The sequence below is a fragment of the Pan troglodytes genome, chromosome 2 (assembly GCF_028858775.2).
Source record: "Pan troglodytes isolate AG18354 chromosome 2, NHGRI_mPanTro3-v2.0_pri, whole genome shotgun sequence".
Taxonomy (NCBI): domain Eukaryota; kingdom Metazoa; phylum Chordata; class Mammalia; order Primates; family Hominidae; genus Pan; species Pan troglodytes.
In genome coordinates, this window is record NC_086015.1 from 76,894,466 (window position 1) to 76,911,306 (window position 16,841).

The 16,841-nt window shown below is 43.4% G+C and overlaps 1 protein-coding gene across 4 annotated transcripts in view; it reads left to right on the forward strand.

Moving 5' to 3' along the window:
• The window catches only part of GXYLT2 (glucoside xylosyltransferase 2), an 88,472-nt gene that overhangs the window by 9,160 nt on the left and 62,471 nt on the right, over positions 1–16,841 (forward strand). For all 4 annotated transcript variants that reach the window (XM_516584.9, XM_054680796.2, XM_054680798.2 and 1 more), the window contains exon 2: positions 11,192–11,384. In XM_516584.9, the coding sequence (XP_516584.5) occupies positions 11,192–11,384 (193 nt within the window). The remainder of the gene's footprint in view (positions 1–11,191; positions 11,385–16,841) is intronic.

Sequence of the window (16,841 nt, forward strand, 5' to 3'; positions counted from 1 at the left end):
AATACCAGCTCATCTGTTTGTATCACTTAGTCATAAAAGGGGTTTTAACTGGCTCATAAAACTGGAAAGTGCAAAGAGATAAAGCTTCAGTCGCAAGTGAAGCCAGGATTTCTAACGATCTTGCCTCCTTTTAGCTCTGCTTCCTTCTGTGTGGGTGACACTCTCAGGTAAATTTTCTCTATGTAACGATTCCCAATAGGTCTGGGCTTGCAACCTCCTCTTCTGGTAGCCCCTAAGGGAAAAATCCCATCCAGCAAAAGTCCCAGGGCTGCCTCTGTTGACCTCACTTGAATAACATGTGTTTCCAATCACCGATGGCTACACGTGAAATGTGCTTACAGCTGGTGGGGTGAGGGGCAGCTCATTCATCCCCTCCAAGCCTCATGGACTGAGAACAGAAAAAGAGTGGTGTCCCCAAAATAAAATTAAGATGCTTTTACCAGAAAGTCCTAAAAATGGATGCCAGTAAGAAACCCCAAAACCCAAAGCAGATGTCCATTATCATTGGTATGCCCATTTTACAGATGAGGAAACTGAGGGCTAAAGGTGGTTAAAGCACTTGCCCAAGATAGGACAGTCAAGTGGCAGGCCTAGAATTTGAAGCCAGGTCCATGTGCTTTTACAGCAAAATTGCTAACCACCATGCTGTAGCTGAGAACAAATCTCACAATTTGAACCATTCGATAGCTTTCTAGAACCTCTCTAGTTTTTTGTTAGAACCTCTCTAGTTTTTTGTAATTGTTCAGATTTGTAAGGAAAAAAGCAAGGTATGAAAATTATCCTACTTCAAGTTTAAAAGTTTTTATATATTTACATATTTATATACACACACCCACATATATTGGGTATAACTCTGGAAGACAGTATACCAAAATTTTAACAGTAGTTATGAAATTGGAATTGAGTGCCCCTCATTTTTGCTAGTGGTATTTAAAATTTTTTCTATGATATATGCACTACTTGTATATGCATTAAGCAATTTAAAGTATATAAATTACCATAAAAATTAAAAATCCCTTGATGGCCTGAGGCTTAGGAAGCTGGAAATTAGTTGGGGAGACCATTTTTCTTTGTTCCCCCCTCCCCCCCGCTAAGCTTTAAAGTCCTTCATGTTCTTTTTCAGGAAATGAGACAGAAATGCCCCTTTGTGAAATATGTAATCCTCATCTAATTCTTCTCCCTCGTATGTCAACAGCCATTTATTTCAAACTAGCGCCGCAGATTCATATTTTAAAATCTCAATAACATGTTAATTTGGAAAGAAGAAGGAGATGGAGAAATAGAGTCTCCTATATGTCAGGAACAATCATAAGGGAAAAAATGAAATGAGAATAGTCCAGGTGCCTTCATAGAATTCTGGAGGGGGAATAAATCCACACAAATGTGAATAACCTCTGCGAATGGCAGATGGGGTGGGTTAGGAAGGTAGAGTTGGCAAAGGTCTGCTGTGGAGATCGTTCCCTGCACCCAAGCACCCGGGGAGGCGTGGGAGACTGAAATCCAGTCCATGCCAGGAGCCTTGCGTAGGGGCTTCATCTGCTCAGAGAGGGCTCTTTTTCTTTTCTTTTCTTTTTTTTTTCAGATGGAGTTTCATTCTTGTTGCCCACGCTGGAGTGTAATGGTGCGATCTCAGCTCACTGCAACCTCCGCCTTCCGGGTTCAAGTGATTCTCCTGCCTAAGCCTCCTGAGGAGCTAGGACTACAGGCATGCGCCACCACGCCCGGCTAATTTTGTATTTTTAGTAGAGACAGGGTTTCACCATGTTGGTCAGGCTGGTCTTGAACTCCCGACCTCAGGTGATCCGCCTGCCTTGGCCTCCCAAAGTGCTGGGATTACAGACGTGAGCCACCGCGCCCGGCCAGAGAGGGCTCTTTTTCTAACTTACTTGTATGTGGTTCCAAATACAACATAAAGATTAAAGGCATGGCCTCTTAAGTCCCCCTCTCTGGGTTTGAATCCTTGCTGTGACACTTACTAGTTTTAAACCTTATGTATGTGCACAGTGATGTCTAAAAGCAAACACACACACGTATACACATAGCTGTAATTACCAACTTTAGGCTCTGAACACCTCCCATGCGTTAGACCTAGACTTTGTTTAAGAATACAGCCTCATTTCAGATATCATGAGCCAAGCTAAATATGTACTATTAATAACTAAATGCATTTATCAAATAATGTCATGAAGCCCCTCATGGAGTTTTTTGGCACTCTCTTGGCATTATTCATGTAACACCGTGACTTCAAGGCAAATGCCAGCTCTTCTATCTTGAAAGATTTATGATATTTGATTTAACTCGAAACCATGGGTCATTAAAAGTGATGTAACTGTTAGCAAAGTCCTTAGTGTCATGTGTGGGTTCTGAGCGAAGAGTCTAATCATGACGTCAAGGGAGAAAATTTTTGTCGGGATTCATGCTTTCCAAAGCCTGTGGTTTGCAGGGAACTTTAGTAGTAACTCTCAACTGCCAACACTTGACATGGCTCTAATTATCCATCGCCAGACTCTTCTTCTAGGGGCCTTATCAAGGTGTTGTTTCTGCTTCCTGAACTGCCACTCTCTCCTCATTTGCAGACTTTCTCCATGTTAAAATAGCAAAAACAGTTCCATCTTGCAAAATACTCCACTAGGGAGGGGGACATCACTAATCTATTCTTCCCATAAGGTGAGCATATTCAGCTTCTTAAAATTCATCTTCTACCATTTTCCCCCCACGTATTTCTGTTTCCTTCTGTAAGTAAAACTAGTTGCCAACAGCATGGGTTAGGGCTGTATTTGAAAGAAGTGCGATTTTCCATCCAACTTACCCTGCTAGTCTGTATGGCAGCCTCAGGTTCACCTGAGTTAATTTAGCTTGACAGTTCAGGAGAAGCACTGATAAGAGAAATAGCAGGAGATGGCAGAAAAGAGGGTCTGAGTAGAACCAATTACTCGCTTTAATAATTCAGTGTGTTTTGCAGTAATAGGCTACAAAGTAAATAGCACTACACATAAATGCCGTATTTCATTATTTATACACTCCAGAAATTGAAGTTTAATTAAGTCGCACGCTTGAGACTTTTAAGCAATTAAGGAGACGCTTGTCTCAGGCACCCTGGAGAGGAAGCATGGAAGTTGCTTCTCCCTCCTAGGCTTCTGTGTTATTCTGAATATCATTTTTCATTTGAGCATGGGGAACACTTGAGCCAGGACAACTAGGGCAACGTTTTACAAACTTCATTCATTCCCACATGGCATCACAATTTTATTTTTTTTTTTGAGACGGAGTTTCACTCTTGTTGCCCAGGCTGGAATGCAAATGGTACAATCTCGGCTCACTGTAACCTCCACCTCCCCAGTTCAAGCGATTCTCCTGCCTCAGCCTTCCAAGTAGCTGGGATTACAAGCACCCGCAACCATACCCAGCTACTTCTTTTTGTGTTTTTAGTAGAGACCAGGTTTCACCATGTTGGCCAGTCTGGTCTCAAACTCCTGACCTCAGGTGATCCACCCGCCTCGGCCTCCCAAAGTGCTGGGAATACAGGCATGAGTCACCACACCCAGCCCACAATTCTTATAATATTGCTATACTACCATTACCTGCTTTAAAAATTTTTACGACATCTATCCATGTTATAAATGTTAAGTGCATTGATGTATTTATTTATTTAATAACAACTTTATTGCAGTTTAACTCAAGTACATTTTAAAAGTATACAATTCGGGCCAGGTACGGTGGCTCACGCCTGTAATCCCAGCACTTTGGAAGGCCAAGGTGGGTGGATCATGAGGTCAGGAGTTCAAGACCAGCCTGGCCAACATGGTGAAACCCCGTCTCTACTAAAAATACAAAAAATTGGCTGGGTATGGTGGCTCACCCCTGTAATCCCAGCACTTTGGGAGGCTGAGGTGGGCAGATCACCTGAGGTCAGGAGTTCAAGACCAGCCTGATCAATATGATGAAACCCCGTCTCTATTAAAAATACAAAAATTAGCTAGGCGTGGTGGCAGGTGCCTGTAGTCCCAGCTATTCAGGAGGCTGAGACAGGAGAATTGCTTGAACCTGGAAGGCGGAGGTTGCAGTGAGGTGAGATCATGCCACTGTACTCCAGCCTGGGGGACAGATCTAGACTCCGTCTCAAAAAAAAAAAAAAAATTAGCTGGGCATTGTGGCACATGCCTGTAATCTCAGCTAGCCAGGAGGCTGAGGCAGGAGAATTGCTTGAACTGGGACCCGAGAAGCAGAGGTTGCAGTAAGCCAAGATCGCACCACCGCACTGCAGCCTGGGCTACAGAGCAAGACTCTGCATCAAAAAAAAAAAAAAAAAAAAAAGTATACTATTCCGTCGTTTTTAGTTTATTCAAATAATTATTCCATCATCACCATAGAATTTCAGAACATTTTCGCATTTTTTTTTTTTTTTTGAGACAGAGTCTCACTCTGTCGCCCAGGCTGGAGTGCAGTGACATGATCTCAGCTCACTGCAAGCTCCGCCTCCTGGGTTCAAGCGATTCTCCTGCCTCAGCCACACGAGTAGCTGGGATTACAGGCATGCACCACCACACCTAGCTAATTTGTATATTTTTAGTAGAGATGGGGTTTCTCCATGTTGGTCAGGCTGGTCTCAAACTACTGACCTCAAGTGATCCGCCCGCCTCAGCCTCCCAAAGTGCTGGGATTACAGGGGTGAGCCACCGCACCTGGCCTCATTAATCTACTTCCTGTCTCTGTGGCTTTGCCTATTTTGGACTTTTCATATATGTGGAATCATAAAATATGTGGCTTTTTACATTGTCATTATGTTCACAGGTTTACTGTTTGCAAGGTTCATTTATGTTGTAGCATGCATCGTTATCATACTTGATTCCTTTTTATTGCCAAATACTATTCCATTGTATGGATATACCATATTTGATGTATCAGTTTACCAGTTGATGGACATTTAAGTTGGACTTTTTGGCTATTGGGAATAATGCTGCTATTTGAACATTTGTGTACAACCTTTTATGTGGACACATGTTTTCAATTCCTGTAGGTATATAACTAGAAAAGGAACTTCTGGGTCATATGGTACCTTCTATATTTAACATTCTCAGGAACTACCAAACTGTTTTCCAAAGTGGCTGTACCAGTTTCTAATCCCACCAGCAATGTTTTAGGATCCTAGTTTCTCCACATCCTAAGTACATTTATTTTTAAAAGAAACTTTATATCAGAAAGCCAGAAATTGTCAGTGATAACATAAATAGAAGACAATTGTCAAATCAAACACTAAGAACACTAGATGTTGTCATTTTTAGCTTGGTATTCTTTCCTGCTGAAGGTTCCAGCGTCTTTTCAATTGAAAGGGAGGATTAGATAATATCAGAAAAGTGTTCAAGACATGTAAGCAGCAAGCTGAGCCGAGTGCAGTGGCTCACGCCTGTAATCCCAATACTTTGATAGGCCAAGGTGGGAGGATCATTTGAGCCCAGGAGTTCAGTCTGGGCAATGTAGCGAGATCCCATCTCTACCAAAATAAATAAATAAATAAATAAGAAAGGCCAGGCGCAGTGGCTCATGCCTGTACTTCCAGGCGTGGTGGTTCATGCCTGTAATCCCAGCACTTTGGGAGGCCAAGGCAGGAGGATCACGAGGTCAGGAGTTCGAGACCAGCCTGGCCAAGATGATGAAACCCCATCTCTACTAAAAATACAAAAATTAGCTGGGTGTGGTGGTGGGCACCTGTAATCCCAGCTACTCGAGAGGCTGAGGCAGGAGAATCATTTGAACCTGGGAGATAGAGTTGCAGTGAGCTGGGATCACACCATTGCACTCCAGCCTTTGCCACAGGGCGAGACTCCGTCTCAAAAAACAAAACAAAAAAGAATAGGAAAATATTAAAATTCTTAAAAAGCATCAAGCTGAGACTTTATTGTTGTTGGTGTTGTTGAAAAAGCACTGAAAATGGAATAGCTTTCTCACTGTGTGACTCAGTGTTATTTGCTGCATTGGAGTCTCAATGTTTACTAGCACCTATGCATCACCTCATTGGAATACATGGAATTAGGAGGCAGTAGGTCTTACACAAGACCATTTCCGCTTACATAGTACAAGTAATCCAGAGATGGCTAGGGTAGTGTTTGTTACGCTTTTTGTTTTCTTCTCATAGTCTGATGCTTTCCTTTAGAACTTGGGTAAATTTGAGAAACTATCAAAATTGCTACTTTCTTGAAAGGATCATAGATATTAACCCAGTAATTCCATTTCTGGGAATGTAAATCTTAAGGAAAGGAGGAGAGGTGAGATTTGAGCTCAGATCCCTGGTTCCTGACCATAGCTGAACTATGGGTGGTGTGTAGTACAAGTGTGTTAATATGCAGACTCCAGGGCCTCACCCAAGACCCATGGAATCAGAATCTCTGTGAGTTGGGAGTCTGCAGAATAACAAACACTGCAGATGATTATGATGCATGGCCAGGTAGGGAATCCCCTGCCCTACATGGTGTTTGGCATCTCTTCCAGCCACAAAACTGGAAGAATGGTCAGGATTTGGGTAAGGGTCATAGCAGTGAGCAACAAGGAGGGAATGGGTTCAGTGGGCATTTCAAAGGATAAATCAGGTGAATATGAGCGAGGCAGGAAGAGTCAAAGTTGATTGGGAACATCTTTTTAGGACCTTTGTTACGACTCTTATTTTGATTGCTAAGTTGTAAGTTTGTTTCAAATTGGTTTAAGCAAAAGGGAGTTTATTGGCTTAATAACTAAACTACCTAAGATTAGGGTCAGATGCACCTAGATCCAGGTGGTATCACCAGAGATCTGCCCTGCCACCATCTGACTCTGCTTTTCCACTGTGATAAGCTGACTCCTGTTCAGGCTATACCAGCATGGTTACCAGGATCGTTGCCATCAGCCCCTGCCTTAGCAACAGGTCCTTAAAATTCCTGGACAGCAAATGTTCACTCCAGTCCCCTTTTATAAAGTAAAAATAAGAACGTTATTAACCATCAGTCACAGCAGTGCTAGAATTCCCTCTCACCCATTGCCTGCCCAATCCTAGTCATTCAAGGGGTTAAGAAGTCCTAGGTCCCTAGACTGCACTCCTCCCCTGGATCCTCACAATCTTGAGTGACATTTGAGAGTGCCATCAGTAGGAGCTGGTGGAAGGCACACCGTGCCAGTGCCCTTAAACTTTATTATGCATTGTGACTGCACAGCACTAACACTGATTACCTAAAGCCTGAGATTTTTCATGTAATGTGAGAAGTAATAGGGTGAGGCCAGCAAAGGTCTCATTAAATTCCAACCACTGATACTTGAACTGGCACCAGGAGAGGTTTTATTTTTCTTTAGTACCTGTCACCAGACACTGTGAATGATTGTCGTCCCTAGCCCCTGCTTTTTGTACTGTGCAGACCCAAATCACTGAAGCCTGCAAAGAAGAGAAGAGGTGGCCTGCTGTCTTGCAGAACAGTGCATGCTTTTTTTTTTATTTAAAAAAAAAAAGTCAAATAGTTTGGGGCCACAAAAAATATAGATAATAACAAAATGAAGTGCCCACCACTTGGCTTAAGGAATAAGATTTTAATCAGAAATAACCACTATCCGGCCAGGCATGGTGGCTCACCCCTGTAATCCCAGCAATTTGGGAGGCCAAGGTGGGCGGATCACTTGAGGCGAGGCATTCGAGACCAGCCTGGCAAAACCCCATCTCTACTAAAGATACAAAAAAAAAAAAAAAAAAAAAAAAAAAAAACCAGATGTGATGGCCTTCGGTTTGTAGTCCCAGCTACTTGGGAGGCTGAGGCATGAGAATTGCTTGAGCCTGGGAAATGGAGGTTGCAGTGAGCTGAGGTTGCAGTGAGCTGAAATTGCACCACTGCACTCCAGCCTGGGCAACAGAGTGAGATTCTGTCTCAAAAAAAAAAAAAAAAAAAAAAAGAAGGAAAGAAAAGAAAAGAAAAAGAAAATAACCACTATCCTGCATTTGTTTTGTTTGAGACAGAGTCTCACTGTCACCCAGGCTGGAGTGCAGTGGCACGATCTCAGCTCATTGCAACCTCAGTCTCCCAGGTTCAAGCAATTCTCCTGCCTCAGCCTCCCAAGTAGCTGGGATTACAGGCACACGCCACCACAACCAGCTAATTTTTGTATTTTTAGTAGAGACAAGGTTTCATCATGATGGCCAGGCTGGTCTCGAACTCCTGACCTCAAGTGGTCTGCCCGCCTCGAACTCCTGCTGGGATTATAGGCATGAGCCACCGTACTGGCCTGTTGTTTTTCATTCTCTTTGGCCTTACGTTGGTACATGCCAGTCTGGTTTATTTTTTTTCACTGCTATATGGTATTCACTTTAAAAACATAGCAAATATATTCACTTTTCTCCTTTGCATAGTCACTGAAGTTTATTTCCTATTTTTCATTTTCAATAAACAGAGCTGCTGTGAATATTCTTGCATAGGTCTTGTGCAAATGTGCAAGAGTTTCTTCAGGTTATATATGCAGGAGTTGGACTGCAGGGGTGGAGGGTGTACATCCATCTTCACCTGTGCTATATGTTGCCAAATGGCTCTCCAAAGTGTTCAGTCCAACTTACACTGCCCCCACCAGCGCCTGAGCTGTTCCCTGCCCCATATCCACATGAAAGCTCAATATGGTGCAGCTTCTATTTTACTTTGTAATTTTTGCCAATCTGAAAATAAAAATAAATCTCTTTATTATTTGGATTTGTACTTCCCTGATTACTAAGATTAAAACCTGTTATCCTTGGCAGAAGCCCAATATGTAAAGCTAAACTAGATGGAGTCATTCTGTTTGGGGGCAGGTGAGGGTATTCATATTTAAGATATCTAAGTGATTGCCTTTATGGTGTTAGTCCATTTGAATCGTATGCATATCCCTAAATATTGGGCATAATTTTTCGTAGTGTATTTCAGCTAGTGTCTTGACTGATTTTTAGAAATTGACTGTCATTTTAGCATTATCTTTAACATCTCCACATCCCTTTACATGTGACTGGGGAGTTGACTTAAATAGCAAACATGAAAACCCAACCATGAAGCCAAGGAAGAGACCAGGCCTGTGAGTCTTGCAGGCGGGGGTCCTCACATTCTTCAGGAAGATCCCTGATTTAGTGCCTTTGTTCTGCTGTCCCCTCTGCGTGGCATGCTCCTCCCCCCAGACGTGCACATGGCTCGCTACCTCCCCTCCTGCAGGTCATTTGCAGAGCTCACCTTAGTGAGGCCTTTTCCAACTTGACACTGTCGGGAATATACTGCCCCAGCCCGCCAGCCACTCCTGGTACCCCCATCCTGCTCCACTATGTATTACCTTCATAGTACTTACTACTGTCTAGCTTTCTATATAAATTATTTAGTTACCATCCACTTTGACTCTTACTTATTTTTGTGTTTCCCTTATTCCCTGCAGAACGTAACTTCTTCCAGTGCAGGCGTCTTTGTTTTGTTCACTGTCTTCCTAGAATAATGCCTACACATAACAGTACTTAGTAAAAATTTGTTGATTAATAAATGGTCTGAAGTTAGCAAGGAAAAGAGGGCAAAGAAGAGCATTTCTGAAATAAAGAGAGACAGGCAATGTATGTGCCAAGACCTGGAGCCAACACAGTGTGATCACCTGCACTGGAAGTGAAACAGAATATGACTATGATTATGAATGGCCGTCTCTCCAGGTTGGAGTGCTGTGGGCAGTTGTGAGAGATATAAGTAGGAGCCATAGTCAGCAGCTTGGACTTGATCTTGGGGGCAGCGGGGAGCCCTTGCATGATTTTAATCAAGAGAATAACACAATCCTATTTGCATTTTAGAGAAACATCACCCTGGCACCAACCAGGAGAAAGCATAGGCTGGGGGTTAAAGATAAGATTGGAGACAGGTGGACCACCCAGAGGGCTGTCTCAGTGATCCAAGGGAAGGCAGATGATGGCCTCACCAGATAATGGCAGGGAGAATGGAGAGAAGTGGACAATTTCCAGAGATACTTGGGATGTCTCTACTGTCTTTTCCTGTGATCCCCGAAGTAAATGGAATCCAAGTAACTCTCCGCATCTGGTCTTAGCTGAGCCATGAGGCTGTGCTTCTACTAAGCATGCTCATAAGTAATCAAATTGGGAGCCTTTCCAAAATGCTCCACCCACATCTTCAACTTTCCTCCTGGTGAAAGAAATCTGGAGCAAGACTGCCATTATTCAACCATGCAGTGAATAATGGAGCAGCAAGCTGATTGAACTCGAAGTTTTTGGAAGGAAGGTAGCATTTGACATCCAAGTTCCCCTGGTCTCCAAATCTTTTGTGCAAGTAAATTAGTTTCATTTGTCTCAGGGCACCTTTTCCAGGCCAACTTCTTCCAACTTGACTGCAAATGTTTCTCAGTGGTGTGTTTGAGGCTTGGCTGCATCCCTTCGTCTGGAACAAATCTTTTATTACTAGGAAATAGCTGGATGATGATTCTGGACCCTTGGACCCTATCCCTCTGTCAGCTGTTGACTCAGTATTTGATACCTTGATCATTTTCAGATTAACCTACCCCCTCTCCTGCCTGTTTCTCATTAATGTGAATTTCATACTGGAAGATGAATTTCATACCCACCACCTCACCAGTATTGGCGAGACGGTCAGGATTAACACCTGTTTCTTCAAGACTCTCCTGAGATGTAGTCAGGGCACATATGTTGTTTTCTTTGCTCACCTCCCAGACTTGCATGACTTGCTTTGGTCCAGTGGTCATGCATTCCACCCCAACCTAAAAACATCCAGATGATGGGAATATCATGTTGCTCGTTTCACATGGGAAAGCCACAACCCACACTCCTCTTGTTCAAGTTGCATTCAAATCTAATTTCCACGGCCTGTGCGAGTGGGAGCTCCACAGCCCTTGTGTCAGCTGTCGAAGTTTAGCAATACTATTTCCAAACATGGGCCAGTAGGCAGCCAGCAGGCACTAGACAGCTGAGTGCTGGCAGAAAAAGCCTCAGACACCTATAGCAGTCCAAACAGTGACTCATCCTGCTATTGCCAGGATAAATATGGGAATAAATGGTATTTTTCTCTAAGCAGGAAGAATTGTCAAAATGCTTATCACTTTATAAAATATAACAGATTGTGCCTGATCGTGTTTTGAAATGTTCTAACCATTCACTCGCCGGTTTTTTGTTGTTTTTACTTTTTTGAGTTTAGTAATAGCTTTCACTTGTTTTCCTTCTTTCTAGGAGGCCTGGAGAACCCAGGAGTTTCCAAGCTGTGCTGCCACCCGAGCTCTGGATCCACCTGGCTGTGGTGGCCTGTGGCAATCGGCTGGAGGAGACGCTGGTCATGCTCAAATCAGCTGTGCTTTTTAGCCACAGGAAGATCCAATTCCACATCTTCACTGAAGACTCTCTGAAGCCCGAGTTTGATAAGCAGGTGAATTTGCAGAAATCATGGCACAGTGTTTACTGAGTACAAACAGACTACGTTTTAGGAACTGCATATTCTGTTAACTAATGTATTTTGCTGCATGTTCAATTGTGTGACCTTGAACACTTGACTCTGAGCCTCAGTTTTTGGTAAAACAGGGATAATTATACTACCTCATAGAGACATGGTGAGGATTGAATGAGACCAGGGTCTCACTCTATTGCCCAGGCTAGAGTACAGTGGTGCAATCTCGGCTCACTGCAGCCTCAACCTTCCAGGCTCAAGTGATCCTCCCACCTTAGCCTCCCAAGTAGCTGGGACTACAGGCATGCACCACCATGTCTGGCTAATTTTTGTGTATTTTTTAATAGAGACAAAATTTTGCCGTGTTGCCCAGGTTGGCTTAAGCAGTCTACCCACCTTGGCCTCCCAAAGTGCTGGGGTTATAGGCATGTGCCACCATGCCCAGCCCCCGTTTTTTCCTTTTCTTTCTTTCTTTCTTTTTTTTTTTTTTTTTGAGACAGAGGCTCACTCTGTTGCCCAGGCTGGAGTCCAGTGGTGCGATCTTAGCTCATTGCACCCTCTATTTCCTGGGTTCAAGCGATTCTTCTGCCTCAGCCTCCCGAGTAGCTGGGATTACAGGACTATGCCCCCATGCCTGGCTAATTTTTGTATTTTTAGTAGAGATGGGGTCTCACCATGTTGCCTAGGCTGGTCTTGAACTTCTGACCTCAAATGATCCACCTGCCTGTCCCTCCCAAAGTGCTGGGATTACAGGCATGATCCACTGCGCCTGGCTGGTTTTTTTTTCCCATATATAGTTGTCTATGTTTGTACATATAGACATGCATATGTATAATTACATACATATGTATGTATCCTGATTAAATTGTATTTCTTTTACGAAAATCAGGATTGTACTCTGTATATTGTTGTGGAACTTGCTTTTTGCGTTGAAAACTGTATCATCAGCATTGTTCCCAGTCAGTACTCCTACATTCTTGCCTCATTCTTTTTGGTGGCTACATAGTATTTTATTACAGGGCTGGGTCCTCATTTATTTGACTATTCCCATACTGAAGAACAGGTAATGAGTTTTTTCCAGTACACAAAAAGAGCTTTGGAAAGGTCTCTTCCCCCAGGGTAGGTACACACGTGACCTTTGCAGATCAAGCTTTGTTTTCCTTGAGAGTTTTCTCTTGCTGTAAGTTCTCAAATGGTGGCAGAGCGAGAAGCTGGTTTGCTTTGTGTCTACCAACTTGAGTCAACAGTGCTGTATCCTGTCACCAGGCTAGCTGCACTAATGAGAAATGCCCAAAAAAAGCATGTTGGGCAGAGAAAGGCTAATAATAGAAAGATGGAAAATGTGTTATGTTTGAGTAGGAAAAAAAAATCACCTTGACATCTTTACCAAGAGAAACCATGGAGGAAATAGTCTTGGGGCTTTGGAATTGATTGGAAAATGCCTTGTAAAGGATCTGAATCAGGGGAAGGGTGAAGGAAAAAGGCTGAAACTCTATATAGTTAGCTCAGAGGGTGAAGTATAAGGGAAATGATAATGAGAATATATAGCATTTGTTAAGGGCTTATGATTTATGAGTTCATCTCATTTAATCCTCATAATCTTCAAAGGTAACCTTTGAAGAAGGTAATTATTATGTCCCAGTTTTACAGACTGAGATCATTGAGCTTACAGAATTTTAGTGATTTGCTCATCAGGGTTCAGGTCAAGTTTATTGGCTCACCCTTCCATGGAATTAATCGATATGCCATACCACCTCCTCAACTAGTAGACAGAAGACTCAAATTCAAAACTCACCTCCACTATGTACTTGCTATATGACCTTGGGTTAGTCTTTTGGCCTTTTTGAGCCTCAGTTTCCCCATCTGCAACTTGAGGCTAGCGGGTTTGCTAAAAGAGATGGTAGATCTGTAATATGGATAGGTCAGGTCAGGCTTCAGTAACAACTCCCCCAAAACTCAGACACTTTTCATGTGCCTGCAGCTTGTTTCCCAGGGGACAGAGCCTCCATTCTGTACAGCCTCTTAGGTTTGGGACGGAAGTAGACTGAGGCTATTCATGTGTTAGCTACACTTGCCAGAGCATTTGACATCTGTAGTTCGTGGGATGCCATGGCAGGAAAGAGACTAGAGAGTCATAACCCCACCTTTCATTCCCTCAGTGTGGCAGTGACTCAGGTCTTTCCATGCAAGTTTAACTGGCTAGTAGTCACAAGCCCATCCAACTGCGGGAGACTGAGAAGTGCTCTATGTGGCAGAACGAAGGGAAGCTGGCTATGTGCAAACACTACTCATGTCTTGTACAATATCTGTGTACCCAGTACTTAGTGAGTACCTGCTGCATACTAAAAAGCAAGGATGTGGGGATGGAGCAGAACAAAATACAGACTTGGACTTTAAAAGGGGAAGGGAAGGGCCAGGCGTGGTGGCTCATACCTGTAATCCCAGCACTTTGCGAAGCTGAGGCGGGCGGATCACCTGAGGTCAGGAGTTCGAGACCAGCCTGGTCAACATAGTAAAACCCTGTCTCTACTAAAAATACAAAAATTAGCTGGGTGTGGTGGAGTGTGCCATAGTCCCAGCTACTCAGGAGGTTGAGGCAGGAGAATTGCTCAAACCTGGGAGGTGGAGTTGCAGTGAGCTGAGATTGTGCCATTGCACTCTAGCCTGGGCGACAGAGAAAGACTCTGTCTCAAAAAAAATAACGAAAGGGAAGGGAAGGAAGATGTATACGTGTAACCATATCTGTTTAGCAGGTTGTACTTTCCAAGGAGGCCCCCAATGGTCCCACCTTCTGTTATTCTCATGCTGGTATACTTCCCTCCTACATTGTCCCAGGGTCCTCTGTGTGACTAATAGGACAGGGCAGAAGGGATGGTATGTCACTTCTGAGATTAGGTTACAAAAGGCACTTCACCTTCCATCTCGGATCAGTGGGTGTGGGGGAAGCCAGCTACCATGTCAGAGTAGCCCTCTGGAGAGGCCTGCATGGTGAGGAACAGAGGACCCTTGCCAACACTTGTGTGTGAGCTGGATGGAAGATCCTCCAACCCCTTCAAGCCTTCAGATGACCATAGTCCTGTAATCTCATGAGAGGCCCTGAGACAGAACAACCCAGCTTGTACATTCTCAACCCTAAGAAACTATGTAAAATCATACATGTTTGTGGTTTTATTTACTTTTATTTTTATTTTTTTGAGATAGGGTCTCACTCTGTTGTCCATTGCAGTGACACAATCATAGCTTACTGCATCCTTGAATGCCTGGGCTCAAGCAATCCTCCTGCCTCAGTATCCCCTCCATGCCTGGTTAATAAAAATATATATTATATATACTTAAATATACATAATATATAAGTTGTGTGTGTGTGCGTGTGTGTGTGTATATATATATATTTCTTTTTTTTTTTTTTTTTGAGACAGCGTCTCGCTCTGTTGCCCAGGCTGGAGTGCAGTGGCATGATCTTAGCTCACAGCATTCTCCACGTCCTGTATTCAAGAAGTTCTCATGCCTCAGCCTCCCAAGTAGCTGGGACTACGAGCCACGCCACCATACCCGGCTAATTTTTGTATTTTTAGTAGAGACAGGGTTTTGTCACGTTGGCCAGGCTTGTCTCAAACACCTGACCTCAAGTGATCTACCTGCCTCAGTCTCTCAAAGTGCTGGGATTACAGGCATGAGTCACTGTGCCCAGCACTGGCTAATATTTTATTTTTTGTAGAGATGGGGTCTCCCTATGTTGCCCAGGCTGGTTTTGAACTCCAGGCTCAAGTGATCCTCCTGCCTTGGCCTCCCAAAGTACTGGGATTATAGGCACATGCCACCATGCCTCGCCTGTTTATGATCGTACGCTGCTAAGTTTTGGGGTAATTTGTTATAAGGCAACAGTTAATATATTACATATATATGTACATACACATATACATACACAAACATGTATGTATGTATGAAATACATTATGCCAAATGTAATGCTATGTGACAAAAAAAGGATACAGCTTCTGCCTGGCTCTTTGTGAGGATGCCTGCCCCTGAAAAGAACTGAGGCCTCCAGCCAACAGCCAGCCCCAACGTCTAGACATGTGAGTGAATAAGCTTTCAGAAGATTCCAGCCGCCAGCCTTCAAGGCTTCCAGCTGAGGCCCCAGACACTGTGGAGCAGAGTCAACCTGTCCCCTCCTCTGCCTTGTCTGAATTCCTGATCCATGAAATCTGTAAGCCTAATAAATGATTGTTTTATACCATTAAGTTTTGGGGTAATTTTTTATGAGCTGTAAGAACTGGAACATTATAAATTAAGAGCTAAATTATATGGGAAAATTATTGCAGATACTTGTGAAGTTGTGCTAGGTGTTGAATTTTCCTGATGACTTTATCCCTTTGATGGTTCATTTCCTCAGGTTTTTATTAAACCAGTGAAGCTCATCTAATGAAGGAAATTGTGACAGGGTGTTAAAAACTAGGCAGGGGATGGGCATGATGGCTCACGCCTGTAATCCCAGCACTTTGGGAGGCCAAGGCCAGTGGATCACCTGAGGTCCGGAGTTCGAGACCAGTCTGGCCAACGTGGCAAAACCCCATCTCTAATAAAAATACAAAAATTAGTCAGGCGTAGTGGTGTGTGCCAGTAGTCCCAGCTACTCGGGAGTCTGAGGCATGAGAATCACTTGAACCTGGGAGGTGGAGGTTGCAGTGAGCCAAGATTACGCCACTGTACTCCAGCCTGGGTGACAGAGCAAGACTCTGTCTCAAAAAATAAATAAATAAAAATAATTTTTAGAAAAACTAGGCAGGGTGTATACTACCGTCACTTTCTTGTCCATGCAGGGATTATGTTGCCAGTTTAGATGCATACTGCCTTTGCCCTTATGTAAGCCATAGAATTTCCTCAGCCTCAGTTTGTCATCTGTGTCGTGGGGCAAATGATACCCTGCTTATGGTGGTGAGGCCAAATCAGATAAAGAATTTTTTTTTTAATCCCACAAAGATTCTCTGGAACATCTATATTTTGGGCACTTTGTTAGGTCTAAAGAAATAGAACAGCCGTTTTGGTTCCTGCCAAGCCACTGGCACATGCTGAAGGGGTGGGCTCTGTCACCCTTCTCCAGGGCATTGTGGGCAACCCAGGGTTTTTTTTTTGGGATAACTTCTGGGAGCTCAGGGCCACATATTTTTTACCTCAGGGTGAAAACAAAACAAAATGCCAGTACCGTCATGATTCCTCCGAAGGCTGCAGTATGGGCGAGTTCTTCTGTATTTAATTAGACTTTTTAAAGTTGCATATATGTACAGGATGTCTGGTGGTATTTGCCGTCTACATGGTAGATACTTCATATTTTAAAGTTTCATTTATTTTCGTCATCTCCCAACAGAGAAGTGGGAGATGCCAGCCAGTTGGTTTCCTAGCCTTTTCCGGCAGCTCAGGATCGGGCATGTGGTTGAGA